The sequence below is a fragment of the Hypanus sabinus genome, chromosome 5 (assembly GCF_030144855.1).
Source record: "Hypanus sabinus isolate sHypSab1 chromosome 5, sHypSab1.hap1, whole genome shotgun sequence".
Lineage (NCBI taxonomy): Eukaryota > Metazoa > Chordata > Chondrichthyes > Myliobatiformes > Dasyatidae > Hypanus > Hypanus sabinus.
The window spans coordinates 73,398,568-73,419,270 of NC_082710.1; the positions used below are offsets into that span (position 1 = coordinate 73,398,568).

The 20,703-nt window shown below is 46.6% G+C and overlaps 1 protein-coding gene across 1 annotated transcript in view; it reads right to left on the minus strand.

Annotated features, from left to right (window-relative positions):
• Positions 1–835: 835 nt before the first annotated feature.
• LOC132394761 (paladin-like) overlaps positions 836–20,703 on the minus strand; it is a gene marked incomplete at its 5' end in the record, with an annotated part of 332,204 nt that continues 312,336 nt past the window's right edge. Inside the window, one exon of the mRNA XM_059971170.1 lies at positions 836–985. Coding sequence (XP_059827153.1) covers positions 836–985 — 150 coding nt within the window. The remainder of the gene's footprint in view (positions 986–20,703) is intronic.

The window sequence follows — 20,703 nt, forward strand, 5'->3', positions numbered from 1 at the left end:
TTTGTAATCAATTATGCTATTGTTTGCACTGTTGTAAATATGTGGTTTTCTGCAGGTCTTGTAGCTTTAGTTCTTGGTCTTGTTTGTCTGGTGGATTTGGAGCTCCTTTCCGGGGAACGCGCTAAGACGGTAGCATGATGTTAATACGCAACAGCCTCTCCAGACTCTGGATTGGGGATTGCCAAACATTATGTGGATTTTCTGCTGTAGTCTATTTTGTCATATGCTTTTGTGATATCATTCTGGAGGAACGTTGTCTCATTCTTTAACTGCATTGCATTTGTGGTTTCTAAACGACAATAAACTGGAATCTGAATCTGAACTTAAAAAGCTAGTTGAACACATTAGTCCAACTTAATATTTCCATGGCAAAATAAGAAAGAATAGCTTTGTATGTTATCTGAAACTATAAATCAGAATTTCTGATGATAATTTGAGGGGATAAAAATGCTCAAAAATTGGAGTTACAATTAATAGATCCATGAAAATAAATAGATCCCCAATGCACTAAGAATAGGTAATGAGGTGAAAACATCTTCCTGAACAAGAGCAGTTGGAGAAAGCATTGAAAGGAAGTGCATGCTCAGTTTCATTGGGATTGTACATTTGATTTTAACTAATATGGCAAAAAGTCACATAGCTAATTTGCATGTATCTTTTCATTGAGGAAACTCAAATACTACAATGTTGGAAAAGGCTAGTTTTATTAGAGTTGACATTTCATCCCTCTCACCACACTGTTGTAAAGTAATTTAAAATCTTAACATCTGAGAGTAGGCAGATAGAAAACATTCTGATGCTGAAAGACAACGTTAATCTGATTTGTTGCAAGTTGTCAAATCATTTCACCAAATGTCGGGACCTTGTATCCTCTCTGCTTCTGCCATCGGTTACGCATCCTGCACATTGCGGTAGATTCTGGATCTTCAAACTCTGAGAATCCCAACTTGTCCAGGATTTCAAACACACCTGCGGGAGCTGCCACCTGTAAGCAACAAATTAGCAAAGCAAGTTAGGACACGGAGTTATCGCCCATATTCCATAGTTCTGGCTACCTTAGCTCTAGGTAGGGAGTTTGCTATGTCTTCAAACCTGGCCTCATTAAGATGAAATAAGTCTGAAGGAAAAAAATCCCAACCAGATCAGGTGGGAGGAAGCAAAAGAACTCTGACATCCATCTCTGGAGACAGACTACTACTGACATCTTTTACAAACCTACAGACTCTTACATTTATCCCAAACGTTATGTGGATTTTCTGGTGTAGTCTGTTTTGTCATATGCTTTTGTGATATCATTCTGGAGGAATGTTGACTCATTTTTTATCTACATTGCATTTGTGGTTTCTAAATGACAATAAACTGAATCTGAATCTGAATCTCAATTTATCTTGACTATACCTCTATCCACAAGGTCATTTGTAGAAATTCTAATCCCTTCTCTCAGTTCCTCCATCTTCACCACATCTGTTCTCAGGATGAGACTTACTGTTCAGAACATCTGAGATGTCTGCTTTTTTTAAAGACTGAGATTTTTCTGCCCTCATCTGTGTCATATCCATTTCCTACACATCTGCCCTCGCTGCATCCTCCTGCTGTCAGTAACAGGGATAGGGTTCTCCTTGTCATTACCGCCTACTGCGTCAGCCTCCATATCCAACTTATCATTATGTAACCTCCGTCATCTCCAATGGATCCTACCACTAGGCACATCTTCCCTTACCCAACTCTCTGCTTTCCATAGGGATTGCTGCCTATGTGACTCCCTTGTCCATGCAGCCCTCCCCACTGATCCCCCTCCTGCAAGGATGATCAGTACCACACCTCCTCCCTCACCATAATTCAGAGCCCCAAACGGTCCTTCTGAGTGCAGCCTCCTCTACATTGGTGAGACCTGACACAGGTTGGGAACTACTTAGTGGAGCAAATTCACTCTGTCTGCTGCAAAAAGCATGATTTTCCAATGGTTACTCATTTTAATTCAACTTCACACTCACATTCTGACATGTCTGCCCATTGGCTCCACTATTGTCTGGATGATTCCAAACTCAGATTGGAGGTGGTCACCTCAAATTCAGTCTAGGTAACCTCCAACCTGATGGCATGAACAATGATTTATCTAATTTCCAGTAATTTCTACCCACCCTCCTTCTTTCTTTTTCCATTTCTAGTTCTCACCTCTTCTCTTCTCACTTGCCATCACCTCCCTCTGGTTTCCCTCCTCCTTCCCTTTCTTCCATGCATGGACCTCTGTCCTGTCCTAATAAATTCCTTCTTCTTCAGCACCTTATCTCTTACCCCTATCACCTCCCAGCTTCTTACTGCATGCCCCCTCCCCTGCTCACCTATCACCTCCCAGTTTGTACTCTTTCCCCTTACCCCCCTTCTTGTCCGTTTCCTTTCTAGTCCTAGTGAATGATGTCAGACCAAAATATTGACTGTTTATTCCTCCCTACCCTAGCTGAGTTTCCTAACCCTAGCTTGCTGAGTTTGCTAACCCTAGCTTGCTGAGTTTCCTAACCCTAGCTTGCTGAGTTTCCTAACCCTAGCTTGCTGAGTTTGCTAACCCTAGCTTGCTGAGTTTGCTAACCCTAGCTTGCTGAGTTTCCTAACCCTAGCTTGCTGAGTTTCCTAACCCTAGCTTGCTGAGTTTGCTAACCCTAGCTTGCTGAGTTTGCTAACCCTAGCTTGCTGAGTTTCCTAACCCTAGCTTGCTGAGTTTCCTAACCCTAGCTTGCTGAGTTTGCTAACCCTAGCTTGCTGAGTTTGCTAACCCTAGCTTGCTGAGTTTCCTAACCCTAGCTTGCTGAGTTTCTTCAGCATTTTGTGTGTGTTGCTCAAGATTTTAGCATCTGCAGAATATCTTGTGTTTTTAAAGTCAAGAACTATCCCTCTGAATCTTAGCTGAGACAAGAGTCTGAAGCATTTATTCTCCCTATCAGCAGTAGCTTCAACAATTACAATCAACAAAATGCATTGCATTTATTCACCATTGCTCCCAAATCCAGAGCCTCTGCCACAGCACGTGAACAACAGCACAACCAGCCCCCCTTCCAGTCTCACACCATTCTGTCACTGTCAAGTCAGCATCACTGAGAAACTAATCTCCATCCAATGTTACAGAGTAACAATTAAACCCTCTTTCCACATTGTGGGAACGTAATTGAATATCTGTTGGTACTGAACACGGGTAGCTGAGACTTCACCTTCATCAGATGATGCTTACTCCCACTTCTTTGAAAGCTAATAAATGTTGGCCTTGCCAATGACACCCAAATCCTATAAAAACAAATAGTTGCAAGGCTGAGATCAGGACAACGATGCCATTGTAAGATTTTTATCTTTCAAGGGGGATCATTGAATATATAATCTCCATTTCCCAGGCACCAATGCCAGTTTCCCTTTGGATTTCCTAGAACAACAATCAAAGTAATCTTGCATTTACTATATTTTTCACATATAACAGAGACCGCTACAGTTTTTATACATCGATCAGTTCAGCAACAGAGCTTCCTCTATCGAGGAGACGAGACCGGGCTGCAGGGCAGCTCACATTTTCTTGCCACGCAGAGAATTTGGAGTGTACATTCCAAATAAATATAAACCATCTGCATTTTTCCAGACAGAATGAAATTTGCACAACACTCTTTAACATGAAAAAAAAACACATTTTAATCTGTCACGATATTTTCAGAGTTTTCTTCTTCAAACATCACTGACATAAAGTAAATAGCAGCTGACCACCTAAATATCAATCTTTATAAGTTAAAAATCTACTTCACTATAAATCTGGAAACATACTCATTGTTAAAAGAATGAAATGAGACATACTTCTATCTGAGCAGGTTATGGACTCCTCTAGACACAAGGATGTTTCTAGCTGGCCTTCAAAGATTGTAAATTGAGTGACTGATGTATAACACCAGGAGGCCCTGAATGTATAAACTAAGCCCCTTGCACCTACTGCTTGTACGAGAACTGCTGCTCAGAACATAAGTGTACTTTGTCATGGATGAAAGTGATACACAGTTCAAATAAACTGCGACTAAAATGGTTGTCTAAACCCAGGAAAATTCAACGGCAAAATATGTTTCTTTACTTTAGCTGTGAAAACCCACCCAGCCTCTCTTTCACTGGTTGCCAGGGTAAATTTTCCTGAAAGCAGACTGTCTGAAATCGGGCTTGATCATAAACGAGCAGTGTTGAACAGATTTGTTTACTACCCAGAAATTCCTGCTTTCTTAAAGATGCAGTACTTTCACTTTTGATGATAATCAAAAATATTATCACTTAAACTATCAGGCAAAAGGTGCCCAGTTCATGTAGAGTACTCTTGTTGTTATATAGTAGTCTCTCATTTTATAGTTTTCGAAGGCTGCTTGTTACTGTTAGTTTTAATTTGACGGTAGACCTCTCATGGGGTGATATAGGGGTTCAAGACCAATTCCAGAGGTTTCACCACAAAATCAAGCTGGCACGAGTGTAACACTAAGGGAAAGCTGGACTGCTGGATATATTTCCTTAGATATAGGACTAACCATAGCATTTTCTGCCCACTCAGCCAGACAAAGCAACATTATATATTCAGAAAATGCTGGTGGAATGCAGCAAGCCAAGCAGCATCTATTGGAAGAAGCACTGTCGACAATTTGGACCGAGACCCCTCGTCAGGACTAACTGAAAGAAAAGGTAGTAAGAGATTTGAAAGTAGGAGGGAGAGGGGGAAATCCAAAATGATAGGAGAAGACAGGAGGGGGTGGGGTGAAGCTAAGAGCTCGAAAGGTGATTGGCAAAAGGGATGCAGAACTGGAGAAGGAAGAGGATCATGGGATGGGAGGCCTAGGGAGAAAGAAAGGGGGGGGGGAGCACCAGAGGGAGATGGAGAACAGACAAGGAATGATGGGCAGAGGAAGAAAAAAAAGGAGGGGGAGAAATAAATAAATCAGGGATGGGGTAAGAAGGGGAGGAGGGGCATTAACAGAAGTTAGAGAAATCAATGTTCATGTCATCAGGTTGGAGGCTACCCAGACAGAATATAAGATGTTGTTCCTCCAATTTGAGTGTAGCTTCATCTTGACAGTAGAGGATGCCATGGATAGACATATCAGAATGGGAATGGGATGTGGAATTAAAATGTGTGGCCACTGGGAGATCCTGCTTTCTCTGGCAGACAGAGCGTAGGTCTCCCAGTCTGCGTCGGGTCTCACCAATATATAAAAGGCTGCACCAGGAGCACCAGACACAGTATACCACACCAGCCAACTCATAGGTGAAGTGTCACCTCACCTGGAAGGACTGTCTGGGGCCCTGAGTGGTGGTGAGGGAGGAAGTGTAAGGGCAGGTGTAGCACTTGTTCCGCTTACAAGGGTAAGTGCCAGGAGGAGACCAGTGGGAAGGGATGAGGGCGACGTGTGGACAAGGGAGTCGTGTAGGGAGCGATCCCTGTGGAAATCAGAAAGTGGGGGAAGGAAAGGTGTGCTGGGTAGTGGGATCCCATTGGAAGTGGCGGAAGTTACGGAAAATTATACGTTGGACCCGGAGGCTGGTAGGGTGGTAGGTGAGGACAAGGGGGACCCTATCCCGAGTGGTGTGGCGGGCGGATGGGGTGATAGCAGATGTGCATGAAATAGGAGAGATATGTTTGAGAGAAGAGTTGATGGTGGAGGAAGGGAAGCCTCTTTGTTAAAGGTGCCATTGCAGACTGGGAGACCGTTTCGCTGAACACCTATGCTCTGAAAGCAGGATCTCCCAGTGGCCACACATTTTAATTCCACGTCCCATTCCCATTCTGATATGTCTATCCATGGCCTTCTCTACTGTCAAGATGAAGCCACACTCAGGTTGGAGAAACAACACCTGATATTCCATCTGGGTAGCCTCCAACCTGATGGAATGAACATTGATTTCTCTAACTTCCGTTAATGCCCATCTTCCCCTTCTTACCCCATCCTTGATTTAGTTATTTCTCCCCCTCCTTTTTTTCCTCTCTATGCCCATCACTCCACCTGTTCTCCATCTCCCTCTGGTGCTCCCCTCCCCCTTTCTTTCTCCCTAGGCCTCCCGTCCCATGATCCTTTTCCTTCTTGCTATTTGCTAGAGAATGAAATCTTAGGAATGTAGAAGACAATGGTGTGTTAATGAGAGGAAGCTAAGAGATGTAAGTTATGTAGTCTGAGTTTGCTATTTGCTATGCATGTACCCAATTTAGTAGGAGAATGAAATATTAAGAATGTAGAAGACAATGTTGTGTTAATGAGAGGTAGCTAAGAGAAGTAGATTAGAACATGATTAAGTCAATGGGTAGAAACAATAGTGATGCATGTACGTGTGGTACGCAATTATAGACCGATTGCATATGCTAATGCAACTAAACCAGGAGATTGCTATAAAACATGCTGTGTCCAGAGATCGGTGGGCAATCAGCGACTAGCTCAATGACTGTCTCAGCTTTGATTTGCAAATTAAAGTTTAACCCTTCTTGAAAAATCTTCTGTGTCTCCTGGTCATTTGTGGGGCACGAGAAACCATGACATTCCAAGGAAGTAGTCAGAGATGCGGTCGTTCTCGATGACCCTGGCCATCACTCCATCGTGGAATGACCTTACAATGCTGACCAGCCTGGGGGGCAGCCTAACTCAGTAAGGATACACCAAAGGACTATGTAACTGATGGCATCAAATGCCTTCATCTACAAAGAGGACGTGGAGATTCTGGTTCTGTCCTTGGCGCTTCTCTGGGATCTGTCCGACAGCAAAGATCATGTCCACTGTCCCTCTGTTAGATCTGAAACCACAATGGCTGTCTGAAACAATGTCATCAAGGAGGTGAGAGGTAATCCTGTTCAATATGATATGGGCCATGATCTTCCCGGCTAAACTCAGGAGAGACAGGACTCTGTGATTGTCCCAGGATGCCCTGTCCCCCTTGTTCTTGTACAGATGGATGATGTTTGCATCCCTAAAGTCCTATGGTACACAGGCTTTCTCCCAGAACTGCTGCATGAGCTCTGTCAGCCTCTGAAGAAGGGTTTTGCCACCCTCCTTGAAGATTTCTGGTAGGATCCCATCCAGGCCAGGGGCCTTACCTGGCTGCAGCTGGTTGACTGTCTTCCTAGCTTCCACCAATATGGGGGATCATCAAGGATCTCCAAGACTAAGCACTGGGCCATGTCTTCTATGGCCTGGTCATCTCTCTGGGATGGCCTGTTCAGCAGCTGGACAATGTTGCTTTGTCAGTGAGGAGTGGTCCACCCAAGGAGCAGATATGATGCTGGAGGAAGGTCCATACACTGCCTTTAGACCATGACCAAACTTCTTTGTGTTGTTCTGGTCAGAGTAGTGTTGCAGCTCTGCCACTTTGGCCTCTCACCACTGATCTTTCATCTTCCACAGTTCAGCCTGGACCTTACTACAGAGGTGCTTCAAGAGGTCATGTTTGGAGGTTGACTGCTTGTCACTGAGCCAGCTTGCAAAGGCTTCCTGCTTCTGTTTGAGAAGGGTGACGATATCAGAGTTGTTCTGATTGAACTAATCTTAATGCTTCCCCTTGGAGCACCTGAGAATGGCACTTGCAGCCCTGTATAGTAATGGTCATCAACCTTTTTAAGCCCAAGATCCCCTACCTCGGCCTTAGTGAAAGGCAAATCGATTAGTTACACACATGTACAGAAAGACCGGAAGTAAAACCCTGCAACCCGGAAGTAGAAGTAATGCATGAACACCAGGGGTCACCACCCTTTCTTGCACTGCGGACCGGTTTAATATTGACAATATTCTTGCAGACCGGCCGACTGGGGTGAGGGAGGTGGTGGTGTTAAGCATGATGGGAATACAGAGATACTCAAAGCAGGTTCCTTATTTCCAGTCTATTCTGCAACTTAGTTTTTGTGGCTCTCAGCACTTACCTGCTGTCCTGCTTGTTCATGTTTTTTCCACTTAAAAAAACTCAACGGGTTTGTCTTTAGGTACAGGGTGCTTGGACTCAAGGTACTGAAGCAGTTTTGAGGCCTTCACTGCCTCATTAGACAGCCTCCGCCCACCCACCGCCGGACGCCTTGGCCAGGTGCGGCTGTTCCCCCCCTTGTAGGATCTATCAGCCGACAAAAGTTTGTCTCGAGGGATGACTTACAGCAGATCACAGTAAGGTAGCTGCTCTGCTACTTACGAAACGCTGAGCCCAAATTAGGTCATCTGCGAATATTTTAGCACCAGGTTCCCCACAAAAATTCGGTGTGCCAAACAGGTTTAGAGGCGGTACCCATCTGTCCGCACTCCAGGCCAGTAGCAACAGCACTTCCCCCAGGCCAACCAGTGATCCCTGGCGCGAGGGTGTCACTGCGTTTAGGCGACTGATGACCTCACATGCATTCAAGTTCATCAGTCGGCGTGACAGGGAATGAGGAAAGGTGAAGCTGACTCATCATTTCCTCGTGGCCCGGTGGTTGGGAACCACTGAAGCACACTGTAGTGCGTGGCGGGGAAGCTACACACATGCACATCGGGCAGAAAGAACGGAACTAAAACCCTTCAACCCGAAAACAATCTCTCAACAGTATTTGTGTATTTATTTTTCATTTTTTCGGGATCTACTGGGAAAGTCTCAAAGATGCGATCGACAGGTTGATGACCACTACTGTACAGGGTATCTCTGAAGACAGCCCATGTTCTTCCTGGTCTGGTCTGCTTCCACATGCAGTTGCTGAAGTTGCTTCGCCAGTTTGCTGATCAGCTCTTCTTTGATGCTGGGGTCAGTAAGCTATTGAATATTCAGTTTTGCCCTGGCGATCTGAAATGACAGCTTGCTTCTCAGCAGGATGTGGTCAGTCCAGCAGTCTGCACCCCTCATTGCTCTGGTGATGATCACATCCCTGATGTCCCAGCTCCTTGTGATCACGTAGTCAATCAGGTGCCAGTTCCTGGAGCACAAGTTGCCTTGTGCATGTCCAGAAGTTGAATGAGGGTGTTGGTGATTGTCAGCTCATTTTCTGCACAGAAGATGACACCGCTCCTTGAAAATGTCCTGGGTACTTTTTAGGCTAGTGCCCAAGATGGAGCTGACTAGATTTACAGCCCTCTGCAGCTTCTTTTGGCCCTGTGCAGTAGCTGCCCATACCAGACAGTGATGCAGCCTGTCAGAATGCTCTCCACGGTACATCTATAGAAGTTTTTGAGTTTACTTGTTGACATACTGATGCACCATCAATAACTCTCTCTAAGATGTAAAGGCGAGATATCGGCTTTTATTGACTGGAAGAAGGAACAAGCAGTGGTTGACCACCATGCTACATCCTGGAGACTGAGAGGCCGGGCTCAGACCTCAATCGCCTTTATACAGGGGTCTGTGGGAGGAGCCACAGGAGCAGTCAGCAGGGGACGTGTCCAGACAGGTATATGTAGTTCACCACATTCACCCCCCCCCCCTTTGTTTTAAAAGAGAGTCCCCATGTGGCGAAGTTTCGTACAAGTATATTTACAGGTTAACTCTATCAGGTGGTCGAATCTGTTGCTGCGATCTACATAGCACTGGCTGTGATTGCACCGGAGACGGAGGTTGTGCTGGTTCCGGCCTGACTGGAGGTGTCAGCCCACTAGGCGTCAGTGATCCTTCACGCGTGTGCGAGGCGCCTGGTATATATGCATACGAGATGCCCGGTATAGGAGTGTCGTGAGGAGTCTGTTTAGGGCTTGGTGTGCGCAGTGTCAGGTGGGTATACACCTCGGGTACAGGGTTCATAGTTACCGTGGAGTGTTCGGGGTAGTGGTCTGCTGCTCCTGCGGGCGCCAGGTCGCGGACGGAGACCGTGTCCTCCCGCCCATCAGGTAAGACCACGTAGGCATACTGGGGGTTCGCATGTAGAAGGTGAACCCTCTCGATCAGCGGGGAGTATTTATTACTCCTCACATGTTTCTGGAGCAGCACTGGCCCTGGGGACGTCAGCCAAGCTGGTAGGGTGGTCTCAGTGGCAGACTTCTTGGGAAAAGAGAATAGGCGCTTGTGGTTTAGACTTACAGACCTTGGCAAAATGGCCCTTCTTCCCGCAGCTGGAGCTGGTCGCTTCTCGGGCCAGACAGCGTTTTCGGGGGTGCTTTTCGAGTCCGCAGAGGTAATAGTGTGCGGGCTTTCAACTGGCCGCAGCTGTGGTCGGGTTCGGGGAGCTCGTGGAATCGCGACTGGCAGCAGCGTTGGCAAAATCGCTCGTGGGAACCGGCAGCGGCGGGGTCTGAGGTGTCCACGGAACCGGCGGGGAATCGCGCGGCTGGACAGTCAGCGTTGTGCAGCGTAGCGTCCAGCGTGTCGGCCGTCTCGATCGCCGAGCGTAAGGTAAGATTGGCGTTTTCCAGCAGCCGCTGGCGCACGTACACTGACCTGATCCCTGTAACAAAGGCGTCTCGTAAGAGGAGCTCCGCATGCTGTTCCGCCGTGAGAGTTTTGCAGTCGTAAGTTCGCACGAGTGTCTGTAGGGCTGGGAGAAACTGGGCGCTCGACTCTGCAGGCTGCTGCCGTCGCGAAGCAATGTCTTGCGTAGACGGTGTTCACCAGCTGCAGGTACTGTCTTTTGAGGGCATCCAGTGTCCCTTCGTAGGTCAGCAGGCCCCTGATAAGTGAGTAAACTTTCGGGGGACCCTCGAGAGGAGAATTTGGTACATAACAGCTGGTTCAGTTGCACTAATCTCCTCCAAGTATGAGTGGAAGCATGTAAGCCAGAGTTCAAAGGCAAGAGCTGCTTCAGGGTCTTGGGGATCCAAATCCAATCTTTCCAGATGTAAAACGCTTTCCACGTTTTAAAACTTCCAGTCAATAAAATTGACGCACCATCAATAACTCTCTCTGAGACGTAAAGGCGAGATATCGGCTTTTATTGACTGGAAGAAGGAACAAGCAGTGGTTGACCACCATGCTACATCCTGGAGACTGAGAGGCCGGGCTCAGGCCTCAATCGCTTTTATACAGGGGCCTGTGGGAGGAGCCACAGGAGCAGTCAGCAGGGGGCGTGTCCAGACAGGTATATGTAGTTCACCACACATACCAAATCTCTTCAAACTCCTAATGAAGTATAGTCGTTGTCTTGCCTTCTTTATAACTACATCGATATGTTAGGATCAGGTTAGATCCTCAGAGATCTTCTGTCAGAGTGACCAGTTCCACCACGTGAAAGCCAGAAGTTGGGCTTGATTATCGGACACACGCTAATTTGAGACACACGCCATTTGGAGCTCTTTACAGGCAGTGGGAGCTTATCCCCACTGCCACCTTGCCGATGACAACCATTCAGAAACAGCCCCCTCAATCTCCTACTCTCCCCCCCCAATCTCCTATACCCCACACCCCTATCTCCTACACTTCACACCCCTCAATCTCCTACACTGCTCCCCCTCAATCTCCTACACTCCACCCCCTCAAATTCCTACATTCCAGCCCCCTCAATCTCCTACACTCCACACCCTCAATCTCCTACACTCCACCCCCTCAAACTCCTGCACTACTCCCCCTCAATCTCCTACACTCCACGCTCTCAATCTCCTACACTCCACCCCCTCAAACTCCTACACTCCACCACCCCTCAAACTCCTACACTCCTCTCCCTCAATCTCCTACACTCCATGCTCCTCAGTCTCCAAGAATCCACTCCCCTCAATCTTTTACTCTCCACAACCTCGATCCCCTACAACCCTCCACCTCAATCTTCTACACCCTCAATCTCATACATTCCACCCCACTCAATCTCCTACATCTAGCCTCTGCTGGTAACTCAGCCCGCTGACCTGACAGTGTCGTTGTAAACATCTATAAATAACCTGCATGAAAATGTAGATGGGGGTTAGCAAGTTTGTAGATGATACGAAAATTGGAAGCGATGTCGTGTAGAGGACTTGCAAAGGATACAATGGATATAGTAGAATGGGCAGAAAACTGTCTGATGGGGTTTAAAGAGCAAACACGAGGAAATCTGCAGATGCTGGAAATTCAAACAACAATACACACAAAATGCTGGTGGAACACAGCAGGCCAGGCAGCATCTATAGGGAGAAGTGCTGTCAACGTTTCGGGCCGAGACCCTTCGTCACGACTCTTCAGGACTCTTCGTCCTGATGAAGGGTCTTGGCCCGAAACGTCGACAGTCCTTCTCCCTATAGATGCTGCCTGGCCTGCTGTGTTTCACCAGCATTTTGTGTGTGTTGTTGATGGGGTTTAACCTGACCTAATGGACTATGTCTGATGAGGTTTCACCTGGCCAAATATGAAACTGTCTGATGTGGTTTAACCTGGCCAGACATGAAATTTTTCACTTTGAAGGTGAAATTTAGGGAGACAATACCCTGGTAATGACAGCAGAGTTAAAGTGTAGGGGGATGCTGTCAGGACTCGACAGTCTCAGTTATAGACAGAGGTAACACAGAATTTATAGTTCCCTGAAAGTGGTTAAGAAGTCACAGTGCATTAGCTGGAAAATTGAGTTCAAGAGTCAGAGAGCCATGTTGCAACTTTATAATATTCAATTTGGCTGCATCAAGGTATTGCATTCAGTTCGATTATAGAAAGGATACCGAGGCTTTGGAGAGGGTGCAAAATAGGTTTAGCAGGATGTTGCCTGGATTATGGGCATGAGAGTTTGGATAAACTTGGATTGTTATCTCCTGTGGTGAATCTGATGGGCGATTTTGGAGGTTTATAGGATTATGAGAGGCATAGATAGAGTGGATAGATATTATTTTTCCTGGCGTGAAATGTCTAATACGAAAGACATGCATTCAAAGTGAGAAGGCTGTTCAAAGGAGATGTGTAGGGTGGTGTTCTCACACCATGATGGGAATCTGGAATGGGTGATGGTAGATCCTATTATGATAAGGGAGCTCCAGAGGCTCTTCCACAGGTACATGGATGTGATAGAAATGAAAGGATATGGACATTGTCTAGGCAGAACAGATTAGTTTAGTTGAGTATTTAGTTGGGAGTTTAATAGTTGGGTACAAGATTGCTGGCTGAAGGACCTGTCCCTATGTTGTATATACTAATATCTTGTACAACTGTGGTGTAACATCCCAACACTTATTACTCTGTGCCCTGACTAATGAAAGCCAGTTTTCCAGATGACTTCTCATTTTTGTCTACATTTAGTAAACTATGTACCTGTACTCTGCAATTCCCCAGGGTCTGGCCACTAACTATTCCCAAACTACACTACTTCAGATATATGTGAACTGAAAGCAGTTTGCCACTCTGTGACCCACTTATCCAGCTGACCAAGATTCCTAGTAATCTTTGATAGCCTTCTTCACTGTCTACGATATCACCTACTTTAGTATACAGACAGACGGACATACTTTATTGATCCCGAGGGAAATTGTGTTTTGTTACAGCCGCACCAAACAGGAATCATGAAGAAATATAGCAATATAAAACCATAAATAATTAAATAATAATAAGTTAATCATGCCCAAGTGGAAATAAGTCCAGGACCAGCCTATTGGCTCAGGGTGTCTGACACTCCGAGGGGGGAGTTGTAATGTTTGATGGCCACAGGCAGGAATGACTTCCTATGACGCTCAGTGTTACATCTTGGTGGAATGAGTCTCTGGCTGAATGTACTCCTGTGCCTAACCAGTACATTATGGAGTGGATGGGAGTCATTGTCCAAGATGGCATGCAACTTGGACAGCATCCTCTTTTAAGACACCACCGTCAGAGAGTCCAGTTCCACCCCCACAACATCACTGGCCTTACGAATGACTTTGTTGATTCTGTTGGTGTCTGCTACCCTCAGCCTGCTGCCCCAGCACACAACAGCAAACATGATAGCACTGACCACCACAGCCTCATAGAATATCCTCAGCATCATCCGGTAGATGTTAAAGGACCTCAGTCTCCTCAGGAAATAGAGATGACTCTGACCCTTCTTGTAGACAGCCTCAGTGATCTTTGACCAGTCCAGTTTTTTGTCCATTCGTATCCCCAGGTGTTTGTAATCCTCCACTATGTCCACACTGACCCCTTGGATGGAAACAGGGGTCACTGGGGTCCTAGCCCTCCTCAGGTCCACCATCAGCTCCTTAGTCTTTTTCACTTTAAGCTGCAGATGATTCTGCTCACACTATCATCATTAGTAAGTATCATCATAAACTTACTCTCACTCACATCCAAATCATTAATATGGATAATGAACAACAAAGGGCCCAGCACTGAATGCTTTGACACACTGCTGGCTATTGATCTCCAGTCCAAGAAATAATCTGTGACCATTATTCTCTATCAAACCAAATGGGAGTCTACTTAACTATTTCTCCCTGGATTTCACGCGATCTAATCTTCCAGACTAGTCTGCCATGACAGACCTTGTCAAAGGCCTTGCTGAAGTCCATATAGACAACCCTTACCTCATCCATCCTCAGTTACCTCTTAGAAAATGACTTTGTCAGATTTGAATTCCTATGCACAAAGCTATAATGACTATTCCTAGATTCTAAAAACGTTGCACTTGCAAATCTTCCCATTACCACAAATAATTCTGTATTTCCTCTCAGTCTTGCATAACATTTATCTTTCTACCAACACTGACAAAGCAGTGATTCTGTTTGCATTCTTTAATCTGTGAGAATTCTGCAATGTGTAAATCGCTGCTGCATCTTCCAGCTATACAATAGTAACTATGCTTTGGACAAAATAATGATCTGAAAGCCTATCTATAAGTATTTGTGTTACATATGGAAATTTATATTGCAAATTAAAACCAGAAGTGTTCCGAATCCACACATAAAAGAATCTTCTTGGAACATTCACTCAAATCCAAGCTTCTCCTCTATAGTTGATGATCTAACCTTCTTGCCTTTCAGGTGTGATCTGCACACATCACATTCAATAGCCATTATGTGGAGAAACGGTTATTCTACAGACGTGACATGAGGAAATCTGCAGATGCTGGAAATTCAAACAACACACACAAAATGCTGGTGGAACCACCAGCATTTAGTGTGTGTTACTCTACAGACATCTTATCTTTTAAGATATTTTCAGATGGAAATTGCATGAACTAGCTTTATTTGAAGCATTTTTTTTTTGACCATCAAGTTCAAAACCTGAAGTGACTATGCTGATCAAACACAAAGCTTTTAAACTTAACAGGCTCCCATCAGAACCGATCCCACACACGTCAAGAAACTTGATCAGAGTTCATTCAACAGATTTCAAGTCACATATGCTAAGAGTGATGTGCAGTCGACTGGAAATCCTGCATAGTCATTACACTCTAACTACACGTCTGACACAGACAGCAGATGTAAAGTGCACTTAATGCACAAAAATGTGGCAGTCATTATCTACACAGCAGGGACACAAAAGCAGCAAGGAAGCAACTAAAAACCTGTCACGTAGGTTGCCTAGTTCATATCCTGAGGGCATCGCACTGCACTTAAAAGTCAATAACTACTTCTTGTTTTATACATGATCATAGCAGCTGAATTGAATTAGCTGTCTCCTGACTCCTAGATGTGACTGTCTCCCTGAAACTCCTCTGTCTCTGCCTCCTGAATGATCCGAAGTTCATCCAGCTCCAGCTCCAGTTCCCTAACAGGGTTTGTCAGGAGCTGCAGCTGGATGCACGACTGCCCCAACTGCTGCCTCCATTCCCTACTCCTAAACTAACTAGATTAATTAAAGGAGCTTAACCAGCCTTACCTCCCCTGGAGTGAAGCTCGTACTCAGCCTCTGCTCACTTTTTAAATTCCCCGCTGGTCTGACTTCCATGCGCTTGCACAGTTGTGTCCCATTCAGCCTCACCTCTGCCTGTTCTCGCCGAAGCCTGATTGAGCCAAAGCCGACCCACTCTGTCTCAGTCCACTTATCAATTCCCCTTTTGATTTTATAAATCTGTGTGAAATCATCCCTCATCCCTCTGTGCTCCAACAAAGTAAAATCCCAGTCTATTGCTGTTGTGTTGTCTGCTGATCTGTGGTATTGAAGTCTGATGGCCCAGGTCGGTACAAGAACACTAGGTACAACTTGCAGAGGGCTATTTCAACAGCAAAGGAACAATTCTAAATAAGGCTGGAGGCAGAATTGGATGCAAGATAACTCTGGCAGAGTTTGCAGGCCATTACTTCCTACAAAATTTCTCCAATTTCTCAGGCAAGGCCAAATGCTGCTGTTGCTGTGCTGGGTCCAAGTCTCAAAAAGGACTACAACGGAAAGGATGGAGTTAAATACTATCACAGTAAAATAATAATCACCTGTCACTTGAATATTTACTAGGGCAATTGCGGTATCTACTGCGTTGCTGAATCTATGATCGTGACAGGGCTTCAGCCGGGAAACATGGAATACTGCGTGGATCTTCAGTGATGCTGGTAGATGCAATCTATAGACACCTTGTTCACAACCTTTTCCACTACAAACAGTCCCACGTAGCGCGGAGCCAATTTGCAGCTCTCGACTTTCAGGAGAAGATCGCTTGATGCCAACCGGACCTCCTCTCCTGGCTTGAATGGCCTTACCTGTCGACGGAGCCAATCAGCCTGCCGGGAACACTGTTTCTGGGCGCGTAGCAGAGAAGCCCTGGCTCGTCTCCAGGTGTGCGTGTGCTTGTAGCGCTGGATCAGCTGTTCAGCCCCAGGAACTCCTACATCCATCTCCTGATCAGGGAAGAGCAGGGGCTGGAATCCCTTCTGGCATTCAGAAGGAGACATACTGGTGGAGGACAACTGGAGGTTATTGTGGGCGATCTCTACCCAAAACAATTGGGAGCTCCAGGATTTGGGGTTGGAAGAGGCAAGACAGTGCAGGGTTGTCTCCAACTCCTGGTTCACTCTGTCTGGAAACCAGATGAGAGGCTGGCCAATGCTCCTACAAGAGAGCAGAAAGCCTTCCAAAAGCAGGAAGTGAACTGTGGTCCACTGTCAGTCCCATATGTCTTGAGGAAAGCCATGGAGCATGAACACATGTTGAGTGTGGCAGTCTCATGACCTGTTGGGAGCTTGCGGAGGGCAATGAAGTGGGCAGCCTTGGAAAGTGATCAACAGCAACCAAAATGGTGGTGTTTCCATTAGACGGTGGCAGACGAGTGATGAAATCTACTGGGAGGTGGAACCAGGCGGTGGGTACATGCAGTGGACATAACAGACCCGCAGGACGCTGGCGTGATGTGTTGTTCCGAGTGCAGGTGAGACAGGCAGATACAAAGTCATGGGCACCCTGGGACACAGATGACCACCAAAATTGTCTCCTTATAAACTCCTGAGTCTGTTGAATTCCCAGATGTCCAGCCAGATGGGAGGTATGACCCCATTCCAGCACTTTGGAACACACTGCAGCAGGGACAAATAGCCAGTTGGGAGGTCCCCCACCCGAGCCTCACCTCTGCCTCTATTTCCCAGGTCATCGGAGCAGCAATACACGAGTGAGGAGGAATGGGCTCTGGATCGGCATTGTCCTCAGATCCGAGGAACTGCCGAGAGACAGCGTTGGCCTTTGTATTTTTGCTGCTGGGACGATAAGTGAGGATGAAATTGAACCGTGTGAAGAAGGGCTTGACGAGAATTGAGTCTCTCAGCATCCTGAATACAGGAGAGTTTTTTGTGATCTTTGCAGACCAAGAATGGATGTTCTTCCCCCTCCAGCCAGTGTCACCATTCCTCTAGGGCCTCCTTGACATCCAGAAGCTCCCGGTTCTCAATGTCATAATTCCTCTCTGTTGAGTCAAGCAACAGGAAAGAAAGGCACAAGGGTGCAGCCGGTGATCCGCAGACGAGCATTGAGAGAGGACAGCTCCAATACTGACATCAGATGCATCCAGTTCGACAACGAATGGCTGAGATGGGTCTGGGTTTTCCAGCAGCAGGGCGGTTTAGCTCCGAAAATGCTTGGTCAGCATCGTCCGTCCAATGGAATCCTGCCGAGGTCTTCCTGGTGAGTTCATTAACTGGAGCCACGATAGAGCCGCAAATCTGGATGAAGCGGCGATAAAAGTCTGCAAACCCCATGAAACACCATACCTGTTTGATTTGTAGATGGTTTGGACCACTCTGCAACTGCCTAGACTTTACTAGGGTCAATTTGAACAGTGGATGGGGAAAGTATATAGCCCAAAAATGTCACCTGGTCTTTAGGGAACTCACATTTTTCAGGTTTGGCGTACAGGTTATTTTCAGGGAGCCATCTGAAAATCCTCCAGGCATGCTGGACACATTCCTGATGAGATTGGAGATAGATAAAGGTGTCATCGAAATACACAAACACAAACCTGTTCAACATGTCCCTGAGCTCATCTGAGCTCATAATGGCAATTAAAGGAGTTCAGAGCTGTCTTGCACTCATCCCCTTCTCATGCGAATCAGATTGTAAGCATTGTGCAGATCAATGTTGGAAAACATGGCTGCTCCCTGGATATGTTCAAACGCAGACACCAGCAGGGGAAGAGGGTAGCAGTTCTTCAGTGATATTGCTCAGGGGCCGATAATCAATGCAGGTGCGGAGCTTGCCATCTTTCTTGCTCGCAAAAAAGAAGTCTGCTCCTGCCGGCGAGGTTGATGGACAGATAAACCCCATGGCCAATGCCTCCTTAATGCATTCCTTCATGGTCACCGTTTCATGACGACAGAGGGAAAAGAGTCAGCCCGGGGAGGACTAGTGCCAGGTAGGAAGTCTATGGTACAGTCATCTAGCAGGTGTGGGGGCAGGATGGTGGTCTTTCTTTTACTGAAAACCTCAAGGAGATCCGCATATTCAGCCGGAATCCCAGACAGGTCCACATCCTTAGCTGACACAGGAGGGGATTCATGGAATGGAGCTTGAGCTAGACCCAGACGGGTAGACAGGCATGCTGGTCCCCACTTTTCAGAGACCAATCAATCCATCAGTCATGTTGCGGTAACCAGGAAAGATTGAATACCAGTGGCAGTGGCAACCAGATAGTAGGAGAGTTCTTCACTATGGTTGCCTTCGAGCACAAGTTGGAGGGGTTAGGTGGAAAGGTGAATCTGGCCAACACACAAAATACTGGAGGAATTCAGCAGACCAGACAGCATCTATGGAAAAAGTACAAAGTTTCAGGCCAAAACCCTTCACCGGGACTGGAGAAGAAAAGCTGAGGAGTAGATTTGAAAGGTGGGGGAGGGGAGAGAGAAATGCCAGGTGATAGGTGAAACCTCGAGGGGGAGGGATGAAGCAAAGGGGATGAGAAATGGTGAAGAGGAGGAGGGGGAGTTTGAGAAATCAATGTTCATGCCATCAGATTAGAGTCTACCCAAATGGAATACAAGGTATTGTTCCTCCAATCTAAGTGTGGCCTTTTCTGACAGTGGAGGAGGCCATGGATGGACATATTGGAATGGGAAGTGGAATTAAAATGGGTGGCCACTGGGAGATCCTGCTTATTCTGGCGGCCAGAGTGTAGATGCTCAGTGAAACGGTCTCTCAATCTACATCGGTTCTCACCGATATATAGATGGCCATAACAGGACACCAACACAGTAAATGACCCTAATAGACTCACAGGTTAAGTGTCACCTCACCTGTAAGGACTGTTTGGGGCCCTGAATGGTAATGCGACAAGCGGTGTAGGGGCAGGTGAGGCACTTGTTCTACTTGCAAGGATAAGTGCCAGGAGGGAGATCCGTGGGGAGGGAATGATTTAAATCGAAGCAAGGGGCGGAGAGGGAAGAGGTAAAAGAAACTGGAGAGAAGCTGTTTTTTTTAACTGATCGGGGCAAAGAGGCTAGACTGCGCAGGCGCGTGACATAGCGCGCCAAAGGTTTAAAAGAAAGACCGCCATATACAGCGGCCATCATAGTAGCGGCCATTGTCGGAGTGGACTGAGGCAGAGTGGGTCGGCTTTGGCTCAATCAGGCTTCGGCGAGAACAGGCAGAGGTGAGGCTGAATGGGACACAACTGTGCAAGTGCGTGGAAGTCAGACCAGCGGGGAATTTAAAAAGCGAGCAGAGGCTGAGTATGAGCTTCACTCCAGGTGAGGTAAGGTTGGGTAAGCTCCTTTAATTAGTCTAATTAGTTTAGGAGTAGGTAATGGAGGCAGCAGTTGGGGCAGTCGAGTGCTCTGTTTGCAGTATGTGGGAAGTCAGGGCGAGCACAGCTGTCCCTGATGACTACCCCTGCAAAAGGTGCATCCAGCTGCAGCTCCTGACAAACCGTGTCAGGGAACTGGAGCTGGAACTGGATGAACTTCAGATCATTCGGGAGGCAGAGGCAGAAATAGGCAGGAGGTTCAGGGAGATAGTCACCCCTAGGAGTCAGGAGACAGGTAGGTGGGTGACTGTCAGGAGAGGGAAGGGGAATAGACAGAATGAGCAGAGCACCTCTCTGGCTGATCCCATCAACAATCATTATAGATTTTGGATACTATTCCTGGGGATGACCTACCAAGGACAAGTTGCAGTGGTTGCGTCTCTGGCACCGAGACTGGACCCTCAGTTCAGAAGGGAAGGAGGGAAAAGAGGAGAACAGTAGTGATAGGGGATTTGATAGTTAGGGGGACAGATAGGAGGTTCTGTGGAAGAGATCGAGAATCCCGGATGGTCTGTTGCCTCCCTGGTGCCAGCGTCCCCGATATCTCGGATCGAGTTCTCAGTATTCTCAAGAGGGAGAGTGAGCAGCCGGATGTCATGGTCCATGTAGAGACCAATGACGTGGGTAGGAAGAGTGAGGAGGTCCTGAAAGGTGAGTTTAGGGAGCTAGGACCAAGTTAAAGGACAGGAGCTCCAGGA